General features: G+C 44.3%; 1 protein-coding gene across 3 annotated transcripts in view; it reads right to left on the reverse strand.

Annotated features, from left to right (window-relative positions):
- Positions 1–4,296: 4,296 nt before the first annotated feature.
- LOC103113503 (probable tubulin polyglutamylase TTLL9) overlaps positions 4,297–22,206 on the reverse strand; it is a 32,423-nt gene continuing 14,513 nt past the window's right edge. For 2 of the 3 annotated variants that reach the window (XM_060184466.1, XM_060184467.1), the window contains 8 exons: positions 21,038–21,149; positions 18,464–18,649; positions 10,561–10,629; positions 9,662–9,736; positions 9,298–9,465; positions 8,001–8,091; positions 5,610–5,650; positions 4,297–4,522 (listed from right to left, as the gene is read on the reverse strand). In XM_060184466.1, the coding sequence (XP_060040449.1) occupies positions 4,337–4,522; positions 5,610–5,650; positions 8,001–8,091; positions 9,298–9,465; positions 9,662–9,736; positions 10,561–10,629; positions 18,464–18,649; positions 21,038–21,149 (928 nt within the window). In that variant the 3' untranslated portion in view covers positions 4,297–4,336. The remainder of the gene's footprint in view (positions 4,523–5,609; positions 5,651–8,000; positions 8,092–9,297; positions 9,466–9,661; positions 9,737–10,560; positions 10,630–18,463; positions 18,650–21,037; positions 21,150–22,206) is intronic. The other variant, XM_060184468.1, reaches the window with a different exon arrangement.

The following is a 22,206-nucleotide window of genomic DNA, read 5'->3' on the forward strand; positions in this document are numbered from 1 at the left end:
ATTGTATGTCTTAGCAACAGAAACTAAGCACTACCTAAATGCCTACAGAATGGGGAAGTAAGCCAGTATAACTACTAAATGGAACACTTGTTAACTAATAAAGATACTGACAAGAAAAATACTATGTTTAACTTTTTTAAAAGTTGTATTTTAAAAACTGGGATTGCTAGTAGGCTGGGAGGTAGTGCAGTGGGTTAGGTACACATAGCACAAAGTGTAAGGACCTGCTAAGATTCCAGTTCAAGCCCCCAGCTCCAAACCTGCAGGGGGATCACTTCACAAGTGGTGAAGCAGGTCTGCTTCTCCTCCTCTCTGTTTTCCCCTCCTTTCTCTATTTCTCTCTACCATACCCAGCAATAACAACAAAGGCAACAAAATGGAAAAAATGGCCTCCAGGAGTAGTGCATCCATTCCCTCATTAAAAAAGAAAACAAAACAAAACAAAACAAAACAAAACAAAACAAAACAAAACACCTGGGATTACTGGTTTACAAAAGGCAAGCTACAAAAAAAAAAAATTACAAATTAACCCAGGAGGAAATGCATGAAAACAATAAGTGCTCATCTCTAGAATATATGACTACAGAAAGATTTTTTTTCCTTTTCTGAACCATCTGACTAAGCTTTCTTTTTTTCTTTCTTTCTTTCTTTCTTTCTTTCTTTCTTTCTTTCTGCCAGAGCACTGCTCAGTTCCAGCTTATGGTGGTATGGGGGATTGAACCTGGGACTTTGGAGCCTCAAGCACGACAGTATCTTTGCATAACCATTATGCTATCTACCCCTGCCCCTGACTAATCTTTAAAGAGTGATAGTAAAGAGCTTTTAGTGTAAAAGCTAAATATTTAAATAAAGTAAAGCACATCAGTTGTGACACAGTTGAATATAATGGACCTTGATTTGATTCAAATCTTCCAGTTTTTAGAGTTAATAGATCAGTAAAGATCCTTTTAATGCTTTCTTTCTAGACAGAAACATTCTGCCTTAAAAGTAAGGATGAGTGGGGGAGTTGGGTGGTAGAGCAGTATAGGTTAAGTGCAGGTGGTGCAAAGCTCAAGGACCAGTGTAAGGAAACCCGGTTCCAGCCCCTGGCTCCCCACCTGCAGGGGAGTTGGTTCACAGGCGGTGAAGCAGGTCTGCAGGTGTCTATCTTTCTCTCCCCCTCTGTCTTCCCCTTTTCTCCATTTATCTCTGTCCTATCCAAAAACAATAAAATCAATAACAACAACAATAACTACAATAAAACAAGGGCAACAAGAGGGAATAAATAAATAAATATTTAAAGAAAAGTAAGGGTGATGTCACAAATATTCCGTTTCTATACCTTAATATTGTTTTTCACTTAGTAATAATCTTTGACACCTTTTCTTGACATTCCAATTAATGTCACTATAGTAAACACCACTACAGTGTTGTGTTGATGCTATTTTTCCATTTTACCATACCTCAAGGGTGGTTTAAGTAATTTCTACTTGTTTACTATTACAGTGTTAAAGTGAATATCTTTATATTCTGTGTGTCTATCCACCCATATTTGAATAACTATATACATATATGTACATATGTGTGTATATACACATACTAATAATGTAAGGTTAAATATGTAAGCTTTATAGTTCTGTGGTACAAAGGTACTTCATTATTTTAAAAGTTGGTGTGTAGTGGGCTGGGCTGTGGCATACCTAGTCAATTGCACACATTACTATACCCAAGGATCAGAGTTTGAACTCCTGCTTCCACCTGCTCGGGGGAAGCTTCATTAGCAGTGAAGTAGGTCTGCAGGTGTCTCTCTGTCTCCCTCCCTTGAATTTTTCTCTGTCCTATCAAATAAAGAATAAGAAAAAAGTTGGTGTGTAATGCCTGAAGAAAATATGATAAAACAATAATATTTGTTAAATCTGGATGGGAGATACATGCATTACTGCTATAATCATTTTTCCTTATAGTTTTCCATGTATTTTATATATTTCAATATTGTGAAAATTAAAACAATAACACAAAGGAGTGGAAAATGTGTATTCATTCTTGGGAAAATTGCAAAGCCTCACTAAATAGAAACTGCCCTGGGAGAGACCTGGGTTTGCTTAATAAGGCCCCATGATGCCCAGAGATATAAAGACACTTTCAAATGAGGGAGGGGGTTCATTAACGTGTACTGAGAGTCATTCTGGGTTGAACATTCTTCTAAATGCCTTAGGTGTATCACACAATTTAAATAAAAATGAGGTGGCAACAAACTAAATTTGATGACTTGCCTATGATAAATGCTTATTAGAATTACAAAATAAAGGAATCATAGTAGAAATGCTGGAGTTGTCAAAATCAAATGAAACCAATTATAAAAAGCACTCAGGAGGACCCACCCCCATTCTAACACACAGGCAATGCAAATGCATTACTTTGAGAGCTCCTTCACTGTGTGATGAAGTTAAGGCAAGAGATAAAAATAGGCTGAGACCATCAGCTGTATTATTGAAGCCTCACTTCAATCACTTCCCACTTCCATTTCTCCTTTATGGGGTGATCTAGTCCTGTTGGCTTGTTTCCTAAATATTTTAAAATTATATGTCCCTTTTTCCTGATCCTCAAGTCTAAAGTCTCCCTGCCCCCAGGGTTACTGCTGGGGCTCAGTGCTACTATTAAAAAGCCACCACTCCCGGCGGTCATTTTGTCCTCTTAATTTTTTTCTTTCTTTTTCTATTTCATTTAATAGGACAGAGTGATATTGATTCATCACTTGTGAAGCTTCCCCATCTGCAAGTGGGGAGCAGGGACTCAAACCCAGGTCCTTGAGTATGGTAAAGTGTACTTTCTACAGGTTGAGGTAAGGTATCTTCTGACCCCTATTGTTTTATTTTTATTTATTTTTTGCCTCTAGGGTTATTGCTGGGGCCCGGTGCCTGCACTATGAAGCCCACTGCTTCTGGATGCCATTTTCCCCATTTTGTTGCCCTTGTTGTTTTTATTATTATTGTCATTGCTGTTGTTATTGGATAGAACCGAGAGAAATCAAGAGAGGAGGGGAAGACAGAGAGGGGGAAAGACACCTGCAGACCTGCTTCACCACCCGTGAAGCAACCTCCCTGCAAGTGGGGAGCCAAAGGCTTGAACCAGGTTCCATAGGCCAATCCTTGTGCTTCGCCATGTGCGCTTAACCCACTGCGCTACCACCTGGGCCCCCTATTGTTTCTTTTTAACAGTTGCACAGTACTCCACTATATACATTTAGTTGTTTGCTTTCACCTACTGTTATAAACAAGGCTGTGAGTGTACTTTAAACCCCTTTTCCTATATTGTGAGCATATCCGTGGGATTAAGTCTCAAAATGGAATTGCTGGGCCAGGGGTATGTAAATTTATCTTTCGATGGACATTTGTTGTACTGTCTCCTGAGAGTTTCTACCAGTTCACTTTTTTTTTAAAAAAAAATTTTTTTATTATCTTTATTTGATAGAGTCAGCCAGAAGTCAAGTGGGAAGGGAGTAATAGGGAGACAGAGAGACCTGCAGCCCTGCTTCACCACTTGCAAAGCTTTCCCCCTTACAGGTGGGGACTAGAGGGGGCTCAAACCTGGGTCCTTGAGTATTGTAACAAGTGTGCTCAACCAGGTGCACACTGCCCAGCCCCCCCAGTTTACATTTCCACCAGCAACATAAATATTCCTTCATCTGAACCAACTCAAACTCTTCAGCCCCTGTCAATTTGATGGGTTTTGAAAGCAGCATCATATTTGAGTGACTGGATAAGCCAATGTCTAGGCACTCAGGAAAAGCACATGAAAGGATGTGCAGACTTTCTCTAAAGGGGTTCAAAGCATTCAATCCTAGAAGTAGGAATCCAAGTGATTATTAAGTAAAGCAGTTTGGGGTGAGTTGTTCTTGGCAGAGAGGGGCTGCTCCCTTTGGATCACTGGGGGTGTCCCCCACCAACTCTACAAGATGAATCTAAGCATACAAAAGGATATAACCAGGTTTGTCTTTTTTTCTTTTTTTTTTTACCCCCCCCTCCAGAGTTATTGCTGGGGCTCGGTGCCTATACTACAAATCCACTGCTCCTGTGGCCATTAAAAAAAAAATTTTTTTTTTGATAGAACAGAAAGAAATTGAGAGGGGAAGGCAGAGAGAAGGAAAGAAAGACACCTACAGACCTGATTTACCACTTGTGAAGTGACACCCCTGCAGGTGGGGAGCCAGGGGCTCAAACTGGGATCCTTGTGTAGGTCCTTGCACCTCAAATTATGTGCACTTAACCTGCTGCACCACCGCCTGAGCCCCCCCCCCCCCCCCAGGCTTGTCTTTCTTGTTCAAGCTGTCTCTCATGCTCAGACCAGACTCTGACACTCAGAAAACACTGTGGAATGAGTGAGTTCTCTTGGTAGCAAACAGGACAATAAGGGGCAGAGTGCGTATGGAGGTGGTAGGTGTGGGCCTCAGGATACATTGGTCATCGATGCTGCTGAGTGTAAATCGGGTGTTGGAGAATCGAGCGAAGCCATCCCGGTACAGCCAGGCCCGAAGTGGGATGTACTGTCCAGAAGTGGGAATGGAAAGAGAATAAGGCAGGGGGACAAAGACAAGCATTTCCCACTTCCAGCTGTGTGCCCGCTGTTTCCACAACCTGCTTCCTTCTTCCCCACATCACCTCTCAAGAATCTGCTCACACACCAGCCTTCTTGGATTCTCCCTCTCTCTTTCCCTTGCGGGGTAGGGAGTAGAGTAGGATGCAGAAGGCATCAAAATGAATGGGTCTCTTGTGGGTTCCACTGCCACCCCCAACATGGTGTTGCCATAATCCCTAGCAAGATAAGGACAAGCCTGTCTCAGATACCTCGATTTCCTTGTGCTGCTCAGCACACCATGAAGTTTAAATGTTTGTTGCGTGACAAGGTACAGGGAGTCTAGTAGCTGTGTAAATAAGTGAGTAATTCTGGGCTAGGCTGTCTGGCTTGGAGTCTCTGCTCTGCCATTCACCAACTGTGTGGCTTTGGCAAGTCACCCAAGTCCTCTGTAAGTGCTTTCTTTCTTTTTTTTTTAAATATTTATTTATTTCCTTTTTGTTGCCCTTGTTATTGTAGTTATTATTGTTGTTGATGTTGTCATTGTTGGACAGGACAGAGAGAAATAGAGGAGGGGAAGACAGAGAGGGGGAGAGAAAGATAGATACCTGCAGACCTGCTTCGCCACCTGTGAAGCAACTCCCCTACAGGTGGGGAACTGGGGGCTCGAACCGGGACCTTTACGCCGGTCCTTGCGCTTTGCGCCACATGTGCTTAATCCGCTGCGCTACCACCTGACTCCCTGTACATGCTTTCTTATCTGTAAAGTGAGAGTAGTAATAGAACCTACTTCCCTGTTGAATACCAGGGTCTGGCTCTTAGTAACTACTCAATAAATGCTAGCTGGGATTACTGCAGATGACTAAGTGAATAGGGGACAGATAGGCAGAGGGAAATATAGAATCTGGGGCCTCTAAATGGGAAAACTTGGATCTGGTTGGTTCCTCCACTTCACACTCAGATGCTCCCAGGCCCTCTCAGGCAGGTAAGGCCAGCCAGATTCATAGTCTCCCTGCTGCCCCACTTGCCACTGGAGGAGCTAAGTGGTAATTACTCACCGACATCACTAGCACGTAGACACGCAGGTCAAACTTGCGGCCTGTGAGGCAAGGAAAGAATTAACTCAAGTAAAACAAACTGAGTGCCAGGCAGGCTCGAGGGATATAGCAGTCAGCAACGGCAGACATGAACCTCAATGAAATCACATAAGAGGTACAAGAAGAGGAGCTGATGGTCAAGGTCAAGGAAAGGCTGCAGCTGTGGTGACCTGGAGGAAGAGAACCTGGCTGCCTAGCCCAGAGAGCGGCGTCCTCAGGCAGGAGGTAGTACATGAGCAGAGATCCCAAAGGGGCAAAGGACTTATTTAAGGACAGAGTGGTAGGATGTTTGGTTGTTAAGGCCAGCAGCGGCTAGGCTATGTGGCATTTGGGGGTTTTGTTCTACTAGTCGCTGGAAGATGGACATTCAATTCCTCTTATAGCTAGAGTGGAGAGGAGGTCAGTGTCTTCCTGAACCCAGGTCCTTGGACATGGTATACTCCAAGGGGAGCCAAGGTCCAGTGAGCCAGGTGTCTAGGAGGGAGAGGACAGGAGGACTGGAAACAAGGTGGGAAAGGTGGCCAGAAACACTATAGAGTGCATGGGAGCTCAGTGAAGAACTGTGTGCAGGAGAGAAGGAGTAGGCCATCCAGAACATCTCTTGGCTTCTGGTTGAGCAGCCAGGGTGGGGGCTGTGTCCCCTGATAGGGAGGCTGGTGAATGAGTCAGAAGGTGTAAGAGGTTGGAGTTTAGATATTAGGTTCAAGTTGCTGGGAGATGCTCAAAAGGGACCTCAAGGATGACAGAAGTCCTAGTGGGAGTTGTATAGTTATATGGAAAACTGGCAAATGTTATGCATGTACAAACTATTGTATTTACTGTGGATTGTAAAACATTAATTCCCCAATAAAGAAATTTTTTTTTTTAAAAAAAGGACATCAAGGTCTGGGGGCAAGGTCTCAAATGGGGACAGAAAGCTGAGAGTCACCAGCAACTTGGTGGTATTTAAAGTCTCAAGACTGATGGGGTGGGACCTGGGTTGAGCACACACATTGCCATGTGTTAAGGACCTGGGTTCAAACCCTAGGTCCCCACCTGTAGGGGAGAAGCTTCACAGGATGAAGCAGTGTTGCAAGTATTTCTATTTCTCTCTCCCTATTTCCTTCTATTTTTCTCTCTGTCCTATCAGATAAAAACGAAGGAAGGGAGGGAGGGAGGGAGATAGGGAGATAGGGAAGGAGGGAGGAAAAAAGGAAGAAAAAACTGGATAGGGGAAACTGTGGGGTGGGAAGCTAGGGTTGGGGGAAAGGAGAAGTGAGGTCTTGGGGAAGGACACTGCCTGAGTTGGTGAGAGGAGGCAAGAGGTATTAAAACCTTTTTTTTTTTTAATTGCCACTCTAGGTTATTACTGGGACTTGGAGTCTGCATGAGAAATCTATCACTCCTAATGGCCATCTCTTTCTTTTCTTTTCCTTTTTTCTTTTTTCCTCTTTCTTTCCTTCTTTCTTTTTTGAAATAGATAAGGAGTGAGGAGAGAGAGGGAAAGAAAAAGAGAGACACCTATAGCCCTGTTTCACAATTGGTGAAATTTAACCCACACAGGTTGTGACTAGGATTTGAACCCAGGTCCTTGAGTTTGGTAATGTGTCCACCCTACCAGATGCACCACCACCTGGTCCTGAATCAACACTTCTTAATATGTGGCCCCTCTTAGACTAGACCCTCCAAAGTTCTACCCCTTCTCACATAATTCCTGACATCTTCATATGTCACAGATACCCTATAGGAAAAAAGAGATGTAGAAACTACCAGATGGTTTCACTCATATGCAGAATCTAGAGATCTGATAAATATAAACTTGAAAAGCAAACAAACTGTCTCTAAGACTTATGATAACTTTAGTTGTTACCTTTGTGAGGAGGGCTTTTGGTAGTGGGTGTGGTGTGGAACTACAAACTGTAATCTCACAATCTTGTAACCTACTATAATCACAAATTAAAAAAATTAAAAGAAGAAGAGAGATGTAGAGATGGTCTGGGAAATCAGGGAAGGCCTCCTGGGGGTGGTTAAGTTTCACTTCAGGTTCTTGTAGTACCACTTCCTCCTCAGTCTCTCTAGTTCCAAACCTACCTGGGTGACTCCAAGATGTCATTTAGGTTTTGACTCACCTGTCACCACTCAGAGAGACCTTCCCTCCCTATTCTATCACCCCCTGTTTGTAATACTTCATAATATCCACCACTATGTAGAACTCTCTTATTTATTGTTGTCTGCTTTTCTGTGTCCCACAAAAGGCAACAAGGGAGGCAGAAATAGAACCTGCTGTCAGGCTTAGCACATGGTATACTGCTAGTCAAAGCTTGGTGTCTGACTGACTGACCATTCTATTGGGAGCAGAGACAGCCATCTCACCTCCAATCAGGTAGGGGTTTTCAATGTAACGCTGAGCTACATAGTTTTCCACAGGAATTTCTTCCTTCTGGTCATCAGAACATCTTGCATCCTAGTTGTAATACCAATTGTTAGCTTTATTACCCACTTCATGTGCACTAGACATTACATTAGGCAGTCTATGTGGGGCACATCCTCCAATACTCAAATCAGCCCTATTAGGGAAGCACACACTACCCTCACCCTCGTTTTACAGATAAGAAAGTGGAGCACAGAGGAGAGTGACTTGCCTGATGCCACACAGCTAGTCAATGGCAAAGCTGGGAAGTGGACCCACAAGGGCTGGGCTCAGAGTCTGGTCACTTAACTTCTCTGTCTGTGCTGCCCAATATTGCAATCAGTGGCCACAGATAGTCATTTACTTTTCACAGAGTGAAAGGAAATGAAATTGTGTGCCACAAAAAAATGGATGGACCTTGGAGACTTCATGCTAAGTGAAATAAATAAACCAGACATGAAAGTTAGAATAGTGTGTGATTCCACTTATAGGAGGATCCTCATGTAATGTCTTACTTACATAAGAGTAGTCAATTTCTTAGAGACAGGAAGTAGAACTGTGGTTGTAGAATTGTGGGCTGGGGGTAGGACGGTGGACAAAGAGAAGTTATGCTTAATGGGAACAATTCTGGCTGGGTAAGGCACATGCCTTGTCACATGTGCTGCTCAAGTGGATGCCCTGGCATCACATGGGAGGTGCTGTGGCACCAGAGGAAACTGGTGGAGTGGTGCCTCTACCTCTACCTAAATGGAAAAATGGCCTGGAGCCATGGAATAGCATATGTACTAGGTCCTGGATCCAAACAATAAAATAGTAATAGTCCTGGAAGTGGATGTTAGAGTTTATCACAACACTCTGAATGCGATTATGGCACTGAACTATGTAATGAAAATGCTGAAATGTGAGATTATATATACTTTGCTGTCACCACCACCACCACAAGGAAAAAAAGAATGGAAATTTAAATATCCAGTCCTTCAGTTTCCCAAGTCACTTTTCTTTTTAATAGTTTATTTAGTTTGGATGCAAACAGAAAGAAATTGAGAGGGAAGGAGGAGATAGAGATGGAGAGAGAGAAAGAGATACGTATAGCACTGCTTCACCATTTGTTGAACTTCTCCACTACAGGTCCTTTTGTGCACCGTAACGTGTGCACTCTACCAGATGTGTCATTGCCTGTCCCTTTCCCTAGCCACTTTTCAAGGGCTGGTCATCAACCTATGGCAAGTGATCACCATACTGGAGAGCACAAGTAGATACCATTTCCTTCACTGTGGAAAGTTCCTTTGGCCAGTGCTGCTGAAAGCACACACAGGTTCTAAGGACTGTCTTCTCCCTCTTCTGCTTTCCCACTGCTTCCAGGCCAGCCCAGGGAGATAGCAATGCACTCTCACACATGTTTCCCATGCATTGTCCATTCTCGCCAACCTTGTGAAGAAGCCAAAGACCAAAGGCAGGTGACTTGGCAAAGTCATAGAACACACCTATAGGAATGAGTTCTGGAACTAAAGGCTTCTGGCCCAAGGGCAAAATCACCCACCTAGACTCCTACACCTCCCAAATTGCTTTAAAACAGTCAGGCTATTCCTCCCTGGGACCCAGGACGAGCCCCATCTATACTCACATGACCACCAGAAGGATTGACAGTGCTCCGGGCAGGCTGGGCCTCCAAGCTGGCAAGCTTCTTTCCAGCAGTGCCCTGACAGTTTCATAGAAGAATCAGGACACTTGGAGGAGGGGGAATTTCATTTATTGGGCACCTGCTGTGAGTTTGCTGGTGCCAGAGCTGCTAGCTGTGTAGGAGTCTGGTCACCCCACTCCTCTCACTCATCCTGTGTCGTTCTCATCTTTAAGGCTCAAAGGGGTTCAGCAGTTTTCTTAGGACCACACGACCAAGGAGTAGCAGCTGCAGGACTAAAACTAGGGCTTCTACTGCACCACTTCTGGGGCCAAGGAGGGGGTCATGGGAGGAAGGGAACTGCCTCTCACTCAGTCTAGGACCTAGAGGAAGAGTTTAGGACATGGGGTCAAACCCTCCCCACCAAGTAAGCAAAAGGCCAGATAAAGAATGCAGTGCTCTCAGGTTTTAGACGTATTAACTTATTGCAACCTCAGCTGATACTATTACTGTCTCCCATTCACTTGGGCACAGAGAAGTCAGGCAACTTGCCTGTGGTCACAACTTTATGAAGTGACATGGTCAAGATTTGAACTGTCATTATTTTATTTATTTATTTATTTAATTTATTTATTTTCCCTTTTGTTGCCCTTGTTGTTTTTAAACTGTCATTCTTATGGGAGGAGTTTTTTTTTTTTTAAATCTATTAAACACACACACATACTCAGAGCATCTCACAGGCACAGGCAATGCCAGAGATCAAAATCAGGACTTCTAAGTCCCTTACTCCAATAACTGTGTGCCACCTATCAGGCCCCTGGGCATAGCTTCTTTGCCAGCAGGATCCTTGCCTTAACAAAAACAAAGAGGTGTTCTGGGGGGCAAAGGATGAGAGGCAGGCTCACCTTCTTCCAGTCCATGATGTCCTTCAGCTTCCGGAAGAGGAATATGCCCTTTCCCTGTGAACGGGCTACCTGGGGCAGGGCAGGGGTGAGATGGGGTGGGGGAGTACAGAAAGTTTCTGGTCTCCATGTGGTTCCTTTTAAAAATTATTTTTATTATCTTTATTTATTTACTTATTGGATAGAGACGGCCAGAAATTGAGAGAAAAGGAGGAAATAGAGTGGAAGAGAGACAGGGAGATACCTGCAACACTGCTTCACCCCTTGCGAAGCTTTCCCCCTACAGGTGGGGACTAGGAGCTCGAACCTGTGTCCTGGCACACTGTAACATGTGTGCTCAGCCAGGTATGCCACCACCCAGCCCCTTCCATGTGGTTTCTTATGGGCCCCTGTGCTGAGACCCCTCCCAATATTTTCCTATCTCCCCAGGAACCCCACCCTTACCCCTACTGCTATCCCCAGAGAAAAGCCTAAACCAGGTTTTCAATAGAGAAGGTGCTAAGCTTGTAGGGAGGGAGAGAAGAAAGTGAGACACTGACTTAGCTCACAAAGGCATACAATTGCATGAATAATACAAAAGAGCAGACAATTAAAATCCCATTTCTAACAGTCCTGGGAACATATCATCCCATTCTTTTTTTGGAAATCAATTTGCCTTCCTAATTAGGCTTTGCTTCAGCTAATACTGAAATCACCCTGCCTTTACTGGATCCCAGCATGGATAATTTATAGCTGTAGAGTCTGAAGGCCAGGATGGTCTTTAATAACATGTATTGCAGTCTTTCTGAAGGCATTACTACTCACTCCTGTGAAATCCCTGTACAATGATCACCTACCTGGCCTGGCACATTCACTGTGCCCAACAGTTCACTACCCTCCCCCAAGTTCCCACACAGCCCATTTTGTTGCATGGTATTTGTTGCAGCAGTCATCCAAAGGGTGCATATTAGGTGATACTTGTGTGGTGAGCTTTACGTTATTTCAGTAACTCAGACCTCACGGAGTTTTCTAAGCCTAACCTGTGTTGAGCTAACTTTTGCAATCTGGCTATAGCCTTGAGGTGTAATGCTACCACTACACAGCTGTCTTTTTTCCAGAAAAAAAGGGCAACCAATAAGTGCAAACTCTTATTTCTCTCTAATCTCCTTTGAGCATTCCCCAGTATGACAAATTAAGACTCTAAAATTCAGGCATGGAGAGAACTGTCAGGAATGGCTGTCCACATTGTTTACTGAATGAAAAGCTTTAGACATGGAGTGGTGGGAGCTGATACCCAGGCCTGCTCTACCTGCCATGCTATACATCTGACTTCAAGGTTTTCTGAACCCAGAACTCAAAGTCCAGAAGAATGTGGCGCATTGGTGGTGATGCACGGGTAGGCATAGCTACACAGTTATTTTTGGAAACTACTCAGTATGCATCAAGATCTTTCTAACAGTTCATAACTATGTAAGTCAATTTCACTTCACCATGGACTACTAAGTGTAAACAAGTAAAAGACACTCAATTTTATGCAAGTGAAGATCCTACCATGATATCACTATACACTCTGAGAACTTAAACACAGATAATAGCAAGTGCTGGGGAGGGTGTGGAAAGATGAGACCGCTCCCACATTGTTGGTAGCAAAGTCTACTGACACACCCAGTAAACCCTTCCTGGAGTTGGTGTTCCATTATGAAAGGAAATCCCTGGGGTTTGTAAATTTGAATAAGAAAAAGTGCTCATCTTTGTTTTCACTATCCTCTAATCAAAGTTTCACATTTCCTCTATTATACAGATAACAAATCATTGGTGTATTGGTCATGTCTGTAACTTCATTCTCAAAAAAAAAAACACCACATTTTTCTATCACATTACAATTTTTGTAGGTATTTCTAAATATTGTTTATATGTTCATTATGACTTTGAAATTATAGTAACTCTTGGCCCTGTTGTTAAATTCTCCTGAATTGTCCATGAAAGCACCCATAATATATAGCAGAGAATTTTGTAATAGTTTGTGTGTCAGCCATAAAAAATGTACTCAAAGGTCTCTAACTATGAGACAATCAGTAACAGGGAGTGCCCACTGCCCTGTGCTGAAATACAGGCCTGCAGGGGCTGCCAGCCAATGGCTGAGGACAGCAGAGACACAAAGGCCAGAGCATTCTTGAGACACAGAGACTCCTCTGACAGTCACTTGGACTAGAGGCCTCCTCCCTTAGCTTTGTAGAATGCCCCTTTGGCTGTAGGGCAGCTGAGGAGCTTCCGCCTAGCTTCCTCCTCTCTTTTTTATTGGACTGTGGCTGTTGTCCTGACAGCGTGCCCTGCCTCACTGGTTCCCTCCCTATTCTCTCACAGACGAAACTCTGCCATGTTGAATCTTGTCTTGGCATCCGTTTCTCAGAAGACCCAGACTAACAGTTTGATAACTGTTTTTTCAATATAGTTGCTTTCTTTTATAATTAACTGTACTTTATTTTAAGCTTTTAAAAACATTGTTTGGAGGTCGGACGGTAGCGCAGCAGGTTAAGCGCACATGGTATGAAGCACAAGGACAGGTGTAAGGATCCTGGTTCGGGCCCTGGCTCCCCACCTGCAAGGAAGTTGCTTCACAAGCAGTGAATCAGGTCTGCAGGTGTCTCTCTTTTCCCCTCTCATCTTGCCCATTTTCTCTCCATTTCTCTCTATCCTATCCAACAATGACGATATCAACGACAGCAGCAATAATAACTATAACAACAACAAAATAGCAAGGGCAACAAAAGGGAAAATAAATAATAAAAAATAATATAAAATAAAACACTGTTCTATGAGAAGGCCCACATATTTTACCAGATTACAGAGGCTAAAGGCAGGAAAACCAGTTCAGAACCTATGTCTTCTTATTTTAGCTTCTGTTAGTTGGGTTGTTCATTTGTTGCCCAAAGTATCCCAATTTTTTAGAAGACTCCAGTGAAAACGTTTGAGATGCTCTGGTTGGAGTAAACTCATATTCAACAGGGCATTAAAATATGGTTCTCCCTGTCTTATAGTTTGAACAGTGCCCCCACAAAACTGAGGACTGCTCTCAGTTCTGAGAACAGAAAGACAGTCTGAGGCCCTGACAACATGTCACCTGCCTCCAGGTCACAAGAGTCTGGGGAGCAAGTACGGTCCCCATAACCTGGATATACCCACCTTCCCACTCAGACAGTTGTGCCAGTGGGAAAAGAGAATTCTTAGATGGAAATAAAGCTTGCATCGATGCAATTCTTAACACTAGACTGAACATTTAAATGTTAATCCCTCCTGTCTGTCCTTATATTTCCAGAGAGTGACATCAAAGCTTTTTTTTTTTAATATTTATTTTATTTATTTATTCCCTTTTGTTGCCCTTGTTGTTTTATTGTTGTAGTTATTATTGTTGTTGTCGTTGTTAGATAGGACAGAGAGAAATGGAGAGAGGAGGGGAAGACAGAGAGGAGGAGAGAAAGATAGACACCTGCAGACCTGCTTCACCACTTGTGAAGCGACTGCCCTGCAGGTGGGGAGCCGGGGTTCAAACCGGGATCCTTATGCCGGTCCTTGTGCTTTGCACCACCTGTGCTTAACCCGCTGCGCTGCAGCCCAACTCCCAACATCATCAAAGCTTTATGATAGGCCCAGGGCTCAGGTCATGTTGGAAGAGGGGGTCTCTACATAGTATGAAGAGTGCAACAAAGCTCCCTGTTCCCTTCTGAGTCCAAACTGACCCCTTCTTTCTGGAGACCTGCACATAGGAGGTCAGAGGAACAAGTTGGCCCATAGCTGCCTAAAGCGGTCCAGCCACTATAGCTGTGTGAAAATACTTGTTTGGGGCAGGGGGCTGGTGGACAAGGACCAAGTGAGTCATGAAGATAAGCCTAATGGGAACGCAAGATGGATTGGGGGAAACCTTCCCCCATTTTCAACTTTAAGGTAACATCTTATTTATTTTTTAACATTTCCCACCCCCAAAGGAATCAAACAACAGGGTCCCAAAATGAATCCTCTAACTTGACGGTCCTCAGAGTGTGATGCTCAGACCAGCATCTGCCTCCTCCTAACCTGCTGTGATGGCTATCTTTAGGTCCAGCTTGACTGGGCATTGGTGTTCATGCTGTTTAGCCAAACACTTGTCTAGACACTGCTGTGAAGACAGTCTGCAGATATGATTCATGTCTAGCACCAGCAGCCCTTAAGTAAAGGATAGCGCTCTCATAGTGTGGGTGGGTTCCACCCAACCAACTGAGAGCTTAAAAGCAAAAATTGAGGGTTCTGGAAAGAGAAACAATTCTGCCTTAAGACTGTAGGACAGAAATTATGCCTGAGTTCTCAGTCTGCTGGACTACTGCAGATTTTAGACCTGTCAATCTCCATAGTATCACACAAGCCAATTCCTTACACACACGACTCTTCTTCTCTGGAGAGTTCTGACTGCTACCACACATCACTCCTGCTGAATCATATACTCTGGAGGGTGGGAGGCTTACGTTCCCCAGAAAATGATGATGCACTCTCAATTTTGAGAACTACTCCTTTACAGCCTTGCTTCTCAAAGTGAACTGTGGAGCGGCAGCAATGCCCCATCACATGGTTAAAAATGCAGACTCTTACCACCCTCAACCCCCAGACCTGCCAAACCAAGATCTGTGTTCTATGAGATTCCAAATGATCTGTGGGCCCATTCGAGTTTGAGAAGTGCTGACCTGATGTTTCACAGGGGCAAGGGGGAGAGAAGATGCTACCTGAACTCCAGGAAATAACAAAAATGGTCAGTTATTGGAAACCTTATGTGCTAAGACCTTTCTATAATTTGTATATAATTTATATAACATCATGGATTTCTCTCCTAAACCTATGTAGTGAACTCACTTAGTTCCATTTTACAGATGACATAACAGACTGAGAGAAGTTGAGAAACTTGCACAGGGTTATAGGGCTCACAAATCAGAAAACAGAACACAGGCTAATCTAACTAGAAGTACTCACTTTCCATACCCTGCACTCCAAACCCCACAGTACCTCAGCTCAGAAAGAACACACACACACACACACACACACACACACACACACACACACACACACACACACACACACACACATTCCTCCTCTTAATTACAGCTGCCATTGTGTCTGCTGCTAACAAAGGCTGTGGGCCGGGAAAGTAATCAACTTAATATGTGATTGCCTGTTCCCAATTAACACAAATTACCATTTGTCGAGAGGATAATACTGGGAGCTGGAATGTGCGAGCTGGAATGTGCCCGGTGGGTTGCTGTATTCATCTGCCAAACCCTGAAGCTCCAGTTTCAGCACCCTCCCCACTGCACCTTCCCAGGAAGGGGGAAGCCCTATAGCAGGCCTTCCCAGGGAGAGGACCAGGGGGTCCAGTAAACCCTGGCTCAGTGTCCACTGGGAGCATCTGCATTAGATCTTCCTCCATGAAGCTACTGGCTACTTGTCCAGTGGTCAGCCACAGCCACAGCTTCTCCACAAGGAAGTTTTACAGCATCTCAACTCTCTTCCTGGGATCCAACATATATGCCCCTTCCAGGAAAATCTCAAGGGTCTTTGATGATGCCATTCAAGGTTATGGTGACTGTGTGGTGAGAGGCCAGTCCTGGCATGAGGAGGGTTGAGGGACAGGCAGGTGCTCAAGTTTCCAGATCCTCAAAAAGCTGCCTCCAGATATAACACCTTACTACATGTAGTTCCTTCCACTGAAATGCTCTTCCCTGCTAACCTTGTCAAAGTAAGGACTACAAAAGCTGAATAAAGGCAAGAGACTGGCATATTTTAATGATGACTCTTTCATCACTATCAGGCCACCCCCATCACCTGGGGCCCTAGTCAGGAAGTCCTAGGATTCCCACACAGACATGATAGGCCTAGACCCCTAACAGATCCCTCTCTCCATTGTCATTGGTCACCTCCATCAGGAACAACATAATGGACGCCTTTGTGGGCCCATATAGGATTTGTCCTCAATGTGAATCAATAATTGTAGGGAATGTTCCATTCTCTGAAGGGAAGTTAGACTACATACTATACCTACTACCCAAGGAAGATGGGTCTTGAAATTAGTGCAGCCTGGAGTGTTCCTAGCTGTGGCAACAGAATGTGAGCTCAGACTCACAAGGATGCAGAAGTTACATATGCCCCTGTGCTGAATATGGGCCCCAGATCAAATCAATGGGGTTTACAGTTAACAATTTTATATACTTTCCCCATATTTAGGAGCTACTTTCTTCCCTGATCCAGCTTTCTAGTCATTTTTCCAACTATGACACCATCTCCCCAGACAATAATCTGGGTCCATCTGCATATTAGATGTCAGATTCAGCAAAAACTAGTAAAGTTATGGGCCCCTTGGAATACACCTAAAATAGACCTGCTGGCTTTTTCCAAAACGGAGACCCCAAATCTTCATCTGCAATATTTTTGCCTTTAGGTTCATGATTAGTCAACAATTTGTTCTGCTTTATATCTTAAATATCTTTATATCATTTTCAGCCACCAGGTTCCAGATGCTACCATGATGCCAACCTGACTTCCCTGGGCAGATAACCCTACCATATGTCCTGGAGCCCTGCCTCCCCAGATCCTTGCCCCACTAGGGAAAGACAAGAGACAGGCTGGAAGTATGGACTGACCTGCCAATGCCCATGTTCAGAGGAGAAGTAATTACAGAAGCCAGACCTTCCACCTTCTGCACCCCATAATGATCCTGGGTCCATACTCCCAGAGGGATAAAGAATAGAAAAGCTATCAGGGGAGAGGATTGGGTATAGAGTTATGGTGGTGGGAACAGTGTGGAAATGTACTCCTCTTAACCTCCCATTTTGTCAATATTTCCATTTTATAAATAGAAATTAAAAAAAGAATATTTAAAAAAATCCTGAGAACTGTACAATGCATGGAGGGTTGGGTGGTGGCTTACTTGGTTGAACACATGTTCCCATGCACAAGGATCCAGGCTCAAGCCCCTGGCCCCATGCACAGGAGGACAGATTTGCAAATGATGAAGCAGTGCTGCAGGTGTCTGTCTCTTTTCCTCTCTATCTCCCCCTTCCCTCTCGATCTCTGACCGTCTCTGTCCAATACATAAAGATAATAAAAAACTTAGTATATATATATATATATATTTAAATTGGGGGAAGCTTCACAAGTGGTGAAGTAGGGCTGCAGGTATCTCTCTGTCTCTCTCCTTTTCTATCATCCTCACCCCTCTCAATTTCTCTGTTTCTATCCAATAAGAAGTAAATAAGGGGCCAGGCAGTAGCACAGCAGGCTAAGTGCAGATGGTGCAAAGTGCAAGGACTGTCATAAAGATCCCAGTTCGAGCCCCTGGCTTCCCACCTGCAGGAGGGTCGCTTCACAAGTTGTGAAGCAGGTCTGCAGGAGTCTATCTTTCTCTCCTGCTGTCTTCCTCTCCTCTCTTGATTTCTCTCTGTCCTATACAACAGCAATGACAGCAATAATAATAATAATAACAACAACAACGATAAACAAAAAGGGAGAAAAATGACCTCCAGGAGCAGTAGATTTGTAGTGCAGGGACTGAACCCCAGTGATAACCCTGGAGGCAAAAAGAAAAAGAAAGAAAGAAATTTTTAAAATAAACAATGAATGCAAAGCACTTCTTATACCCAGACTGCTTTCATGGCAGAAAGAGGCAGGGCCCTGAGCCTAGTGAGGCCCCAGATTTCCTGCCCTGGTATCCCTGAGGTCACTTGTTCACTTACTGAGCACCTGTTCTAGAGAGGTGACTTCTAGATGAAGTCCACCCTTCAGAAGAGGCAGATGGTAGGTCTAAGGTTGAGCTCTCAGGCAGAGTCCTGTCCTAACCTGTGAAGGGGCCCTGCTTTGGTGCCTGGGACACCCTCCTCTGTCCCCATAGTCCCCTCCACTGGGTACTCACAGGCTTCATAATCCAGGTGATTCCTGGGTTTTTGCGAAACTCCTCCACAAACAAGTGGTACTCGCTGGGCAGTTCAAAGGTTTTGGGGAAGAAGTCACATTTTGCTGCCTCTAGCTTTCCTGCTTCCCGCTCCAGCTGTTTCCGGAATCGTTTCAGGTTCTTCACCATGTAGTTCTTGCGGGTCAGCTGAACAGCAGAATGGAAGGGTCAGTGCTAGTGTCTGTGTCTGCTGTCCTGCCCCACTTCCTAACCTCAGCTATCCCACCAACTACCCCTCACAGCCCCTATTCTCTGGCCCACAAAATAACGATGACATTAAGTAACTTTGTGGACCAGGATGACAGGTTAAGCATAAAGACAGGACTTGCATGCCTGAGGCCCCAGACAGAGGTCACAGGCTCAATCCATGGCACTGCCTTATGCCAGAGCAGAGCAGTGTTCTGGCTCTCCTGCTTTCTCTACCTACTGTCTCATGAAAGATAAATCCTTATTAAAAAATCTTTCTTTTTCATTAAAAAATTTTTTTAATATTTATTTTCCCTTTTGTTGCCCTTGTTGTTTTTCATTGTTATAGTTACTATTGCTACAGTTATTGATGTTGTTGTTGTTGGGTAGGACAGACAGAAATTGAGAGAAGAGGGGAAGACAGAGAGGGGGAAAGAAAAATAGACACCTGCAGACCTGCTTCACTGCCTGTGAAGCGACTCCCCTGCAGGTGGGGAGCCAGGGGCTCGAACCCAGATCCCTATGCTGGTCTTTGCGCTTTGTGCCACATGTGCTTAACCTGCTGCGCTACCGCCCAACTCCCTCTTTTTTTAAAAAATATTTTATTTATATATTGCATAGAGAGAAATTGAGAAGGAGAGAGACAGAGAGACACCTGCAGCCCTGCTTCACCACTCATGAAGCTTTCCCTTTGCAGGGGGGGACCTGAGGCCTGAACCTGGATCCTTACACACTATAATGTGTGCACTTAGCCAGGTGCGTCACCACCCGGCCTCCCTCTTTTCTTCTTAAAGACTAACTCTGACTGAGATCTGCTGTTCTAGTTTTTCCACTTTACTGGTGAGGCAACTGAGTGAGGCTCAAACGGTTGCTTAGTGTTATCCAGCTAACAGTCAGCACAATCTGGGCCTGTCTGACTCTGAAGTTCATGTTTCTAAGTTGACTAACCTTTCAAAATCTCCCATCACTGAAGTAGGCAAAATAGCTGACCTGCAAGGGTGCCTGCTATGTATGTCACGCTCACAACCCCTCCTCATTGGGGAAAACATCTGTGCTGTGGTGTCTTTCCCTTTCCCCTACTGTCTGTCTGTCTGTCTGTCTCTCTCTCTCTCTCTCTTTTTTAAAAAAAATTATTCAGTGTTAAGAAAAAGAGAACCAGAGCATCACTCTGGCACATGCAATGCAATGCTAATGATTAGACTCAGGAGCTTGCACTTAATAGCCCAAGTTTTTATTTATTATTATTATTTGCCTCTAGGGTTATTGCTGAAGCTCGGTGCCTGCACCATGAACCCACTGCTCCTGGAGACCATTTTTTCCCCTTTTGTTACACTTGTTGTTTTATCACTGTTGTGGTTATTATAATTGTTGTTGTTGGATAGGACAAAGAGAAATCAAGAGAGGAGGGGAGACAGAGAGGGGGAGAGAAAGATAGATACATGCAGACCTGTTTCACTGCCTGTGAAACAACTCCCCTGTAGGTAGGGAGCCGGGGGCTTGAACCAGGGTCCTTATGCCGGTCCTTGCGCTTCATGCCACATACACTTAACCTGCTGCGCTACCGCCCAACTCCCTAGAGCCCAAGTTTTATCCACTGTACTACCTCCCAAGATCACACACACACACACACACACACACACACACACACACACCACTCTCTCTCTCTCTCTAAAAAAAGTTGGAGTACAAAAATTTTTTCAATGTATTATTCTTTAAAAAAAAAAAAAAGTCAGCCTGGAGTAGTGAAGCCCCACAACAAAATAAATAGTGGCACAGTGGCTAAAGCATTGGGCTTGGAAACATAAGGTCCCAAGTTTATCCCTAGCATAGCATAGCATGTGCCAGAGTGATGCACTAGTTCTCTCTCTCTCCTATTCTCTCTTTCTCTCTCTCTCTCTCTGTCCAATAAATAAATAAAACCTTTAAATAAGTAAAATGTGTTTTTTTAAATCTCACCACCAGGCCTTCCCTCCATCCTATCTTTGTGATCTGGTTCCTCCCGAGCTTCCCTCCCATCTCTTGGCTCCAAATCGCTTTCTACCCTAAATTCACCATAATCTCCCAAGATCCTGCTCCTGCACTTGTACACCTTAGTTAGCCTGCTTCTCACATATCTAGTGGCTAAATGCCAATCAACTCATGGCCTTAACCTTCCTCCCAAGATTTTCCCTTTGGTCTTGGATCTTTAATCCTTTACACTGTTTACTAATTAATCATATATCTGGGGCACACAGCCCCCAATTAGCATGTATGTCAAACTCCCTGAAACTTTTCCATTCTATCCCCTGTGCTTCCCAAACCAGCTTGACATGACACATTGGCTGACTATTCCTGGCCCATCCAGCTTACCTCGTAGTGGTTTCGGAAGTGGCTGATCCGCACATGTTCGTCCATGTAGGTATGGTCAAAGTTCTCCCGGACCCAGCTGACATCACACCAGTAGAAATCCCATTCCCCTTCACTGGGGGTGGGCAAAGGTCATGAACTGAGGGCCTCAGTGCTTCTGGGCACCTGGGCCCCAGGGATATGCAGCAGAGTAGTAAGCATCAGTGTGACCATCAGGCGTCTTGAGGTGGCTGTGAGCCACCACTGCCCACAAAGTGCTTTGTGGGGCCAGAGTGAAAACTGGAGAAATGTTCCCTCAGAAACCCAGGCTGTGACTTCCTTGGAACAATCAATAAATCTGGCCTCACTGAGCACAAACACTTCCTCACACCTGTTAGCTGAATTTAGGAATGGCCACCACTTTAGATGGTGGCGAGATCCTTGGAGAAATCACAGTCCTCCCCACTCCCCATGGCTCATGACAGCCAGCTAGCCTCAGCTAGTCAGGTCACCTGCCTGGGCCCTGGAAGCACCTGAGTCTCACTACCCCCCAGCTCACCTTACCCAACAGTAGAAATTTGTATTACTTGCAAACCACTCCCAGTTTAAAAAGTCTGTCTCTCACCAAATCCTCAGAGCAGGTCCACAGGTGACAATGGGCATCTGTGGATCTCTAAGAGGCTTGTCTGCCAAGGACATAGTCATCCCAGGAGACAGTCCTGTCTGACTTCAAATTCTGATTCTGTTCTTTACACTATGCCAGGGAAAAAGGAAACCAGACTAATCTACCACATCCAGATACTGGAACTGGGGGTACAGTGGGGAAGTACACAAAAAAGATGTAACAAGAGATACAGTAACATCACTATGATTGCTTCCAAATTTCAAGTAAGAACTTATGGATGTAACTTATGGCCCCTGCATATACTTTCTTGATCTTGTTTCCTTCTCTGCTATTTCAAAGGAAGCTATTAGCCTGAACTTGGCATACATTATTTCCACAAGTGTCTTCACACCTTTAGTGTGTGTATGTCCCACATGTAGAATATTTTTAAACTTCTTAAACTTTCTAGTACCTAATCCTTACTGTTTGCCAGGTTCCAGGCACTGCTCTAAGTAATTTATAAACAGTACCTCATCGGGATAGGGAGATAGCATAATGGTTATGCAAAGGCTTTTTATGTGCGAGACTC

Source organism: Erinaceus europaeus, unplaced genomic scaffold (assembly GCF_950295315.1).
Source record: "Erinaceus europaeus unplaced genomic scaffold, mEriEur2.1 scaffold_854, whole genome shotgun sequence".
Taxonomy (NCBI): Eukaryota; Metazoa; Chordata; class Mammalia; order Eulipotyphla; family Erinaceidae; genus Erinaceus; species Erinaceus europaeus.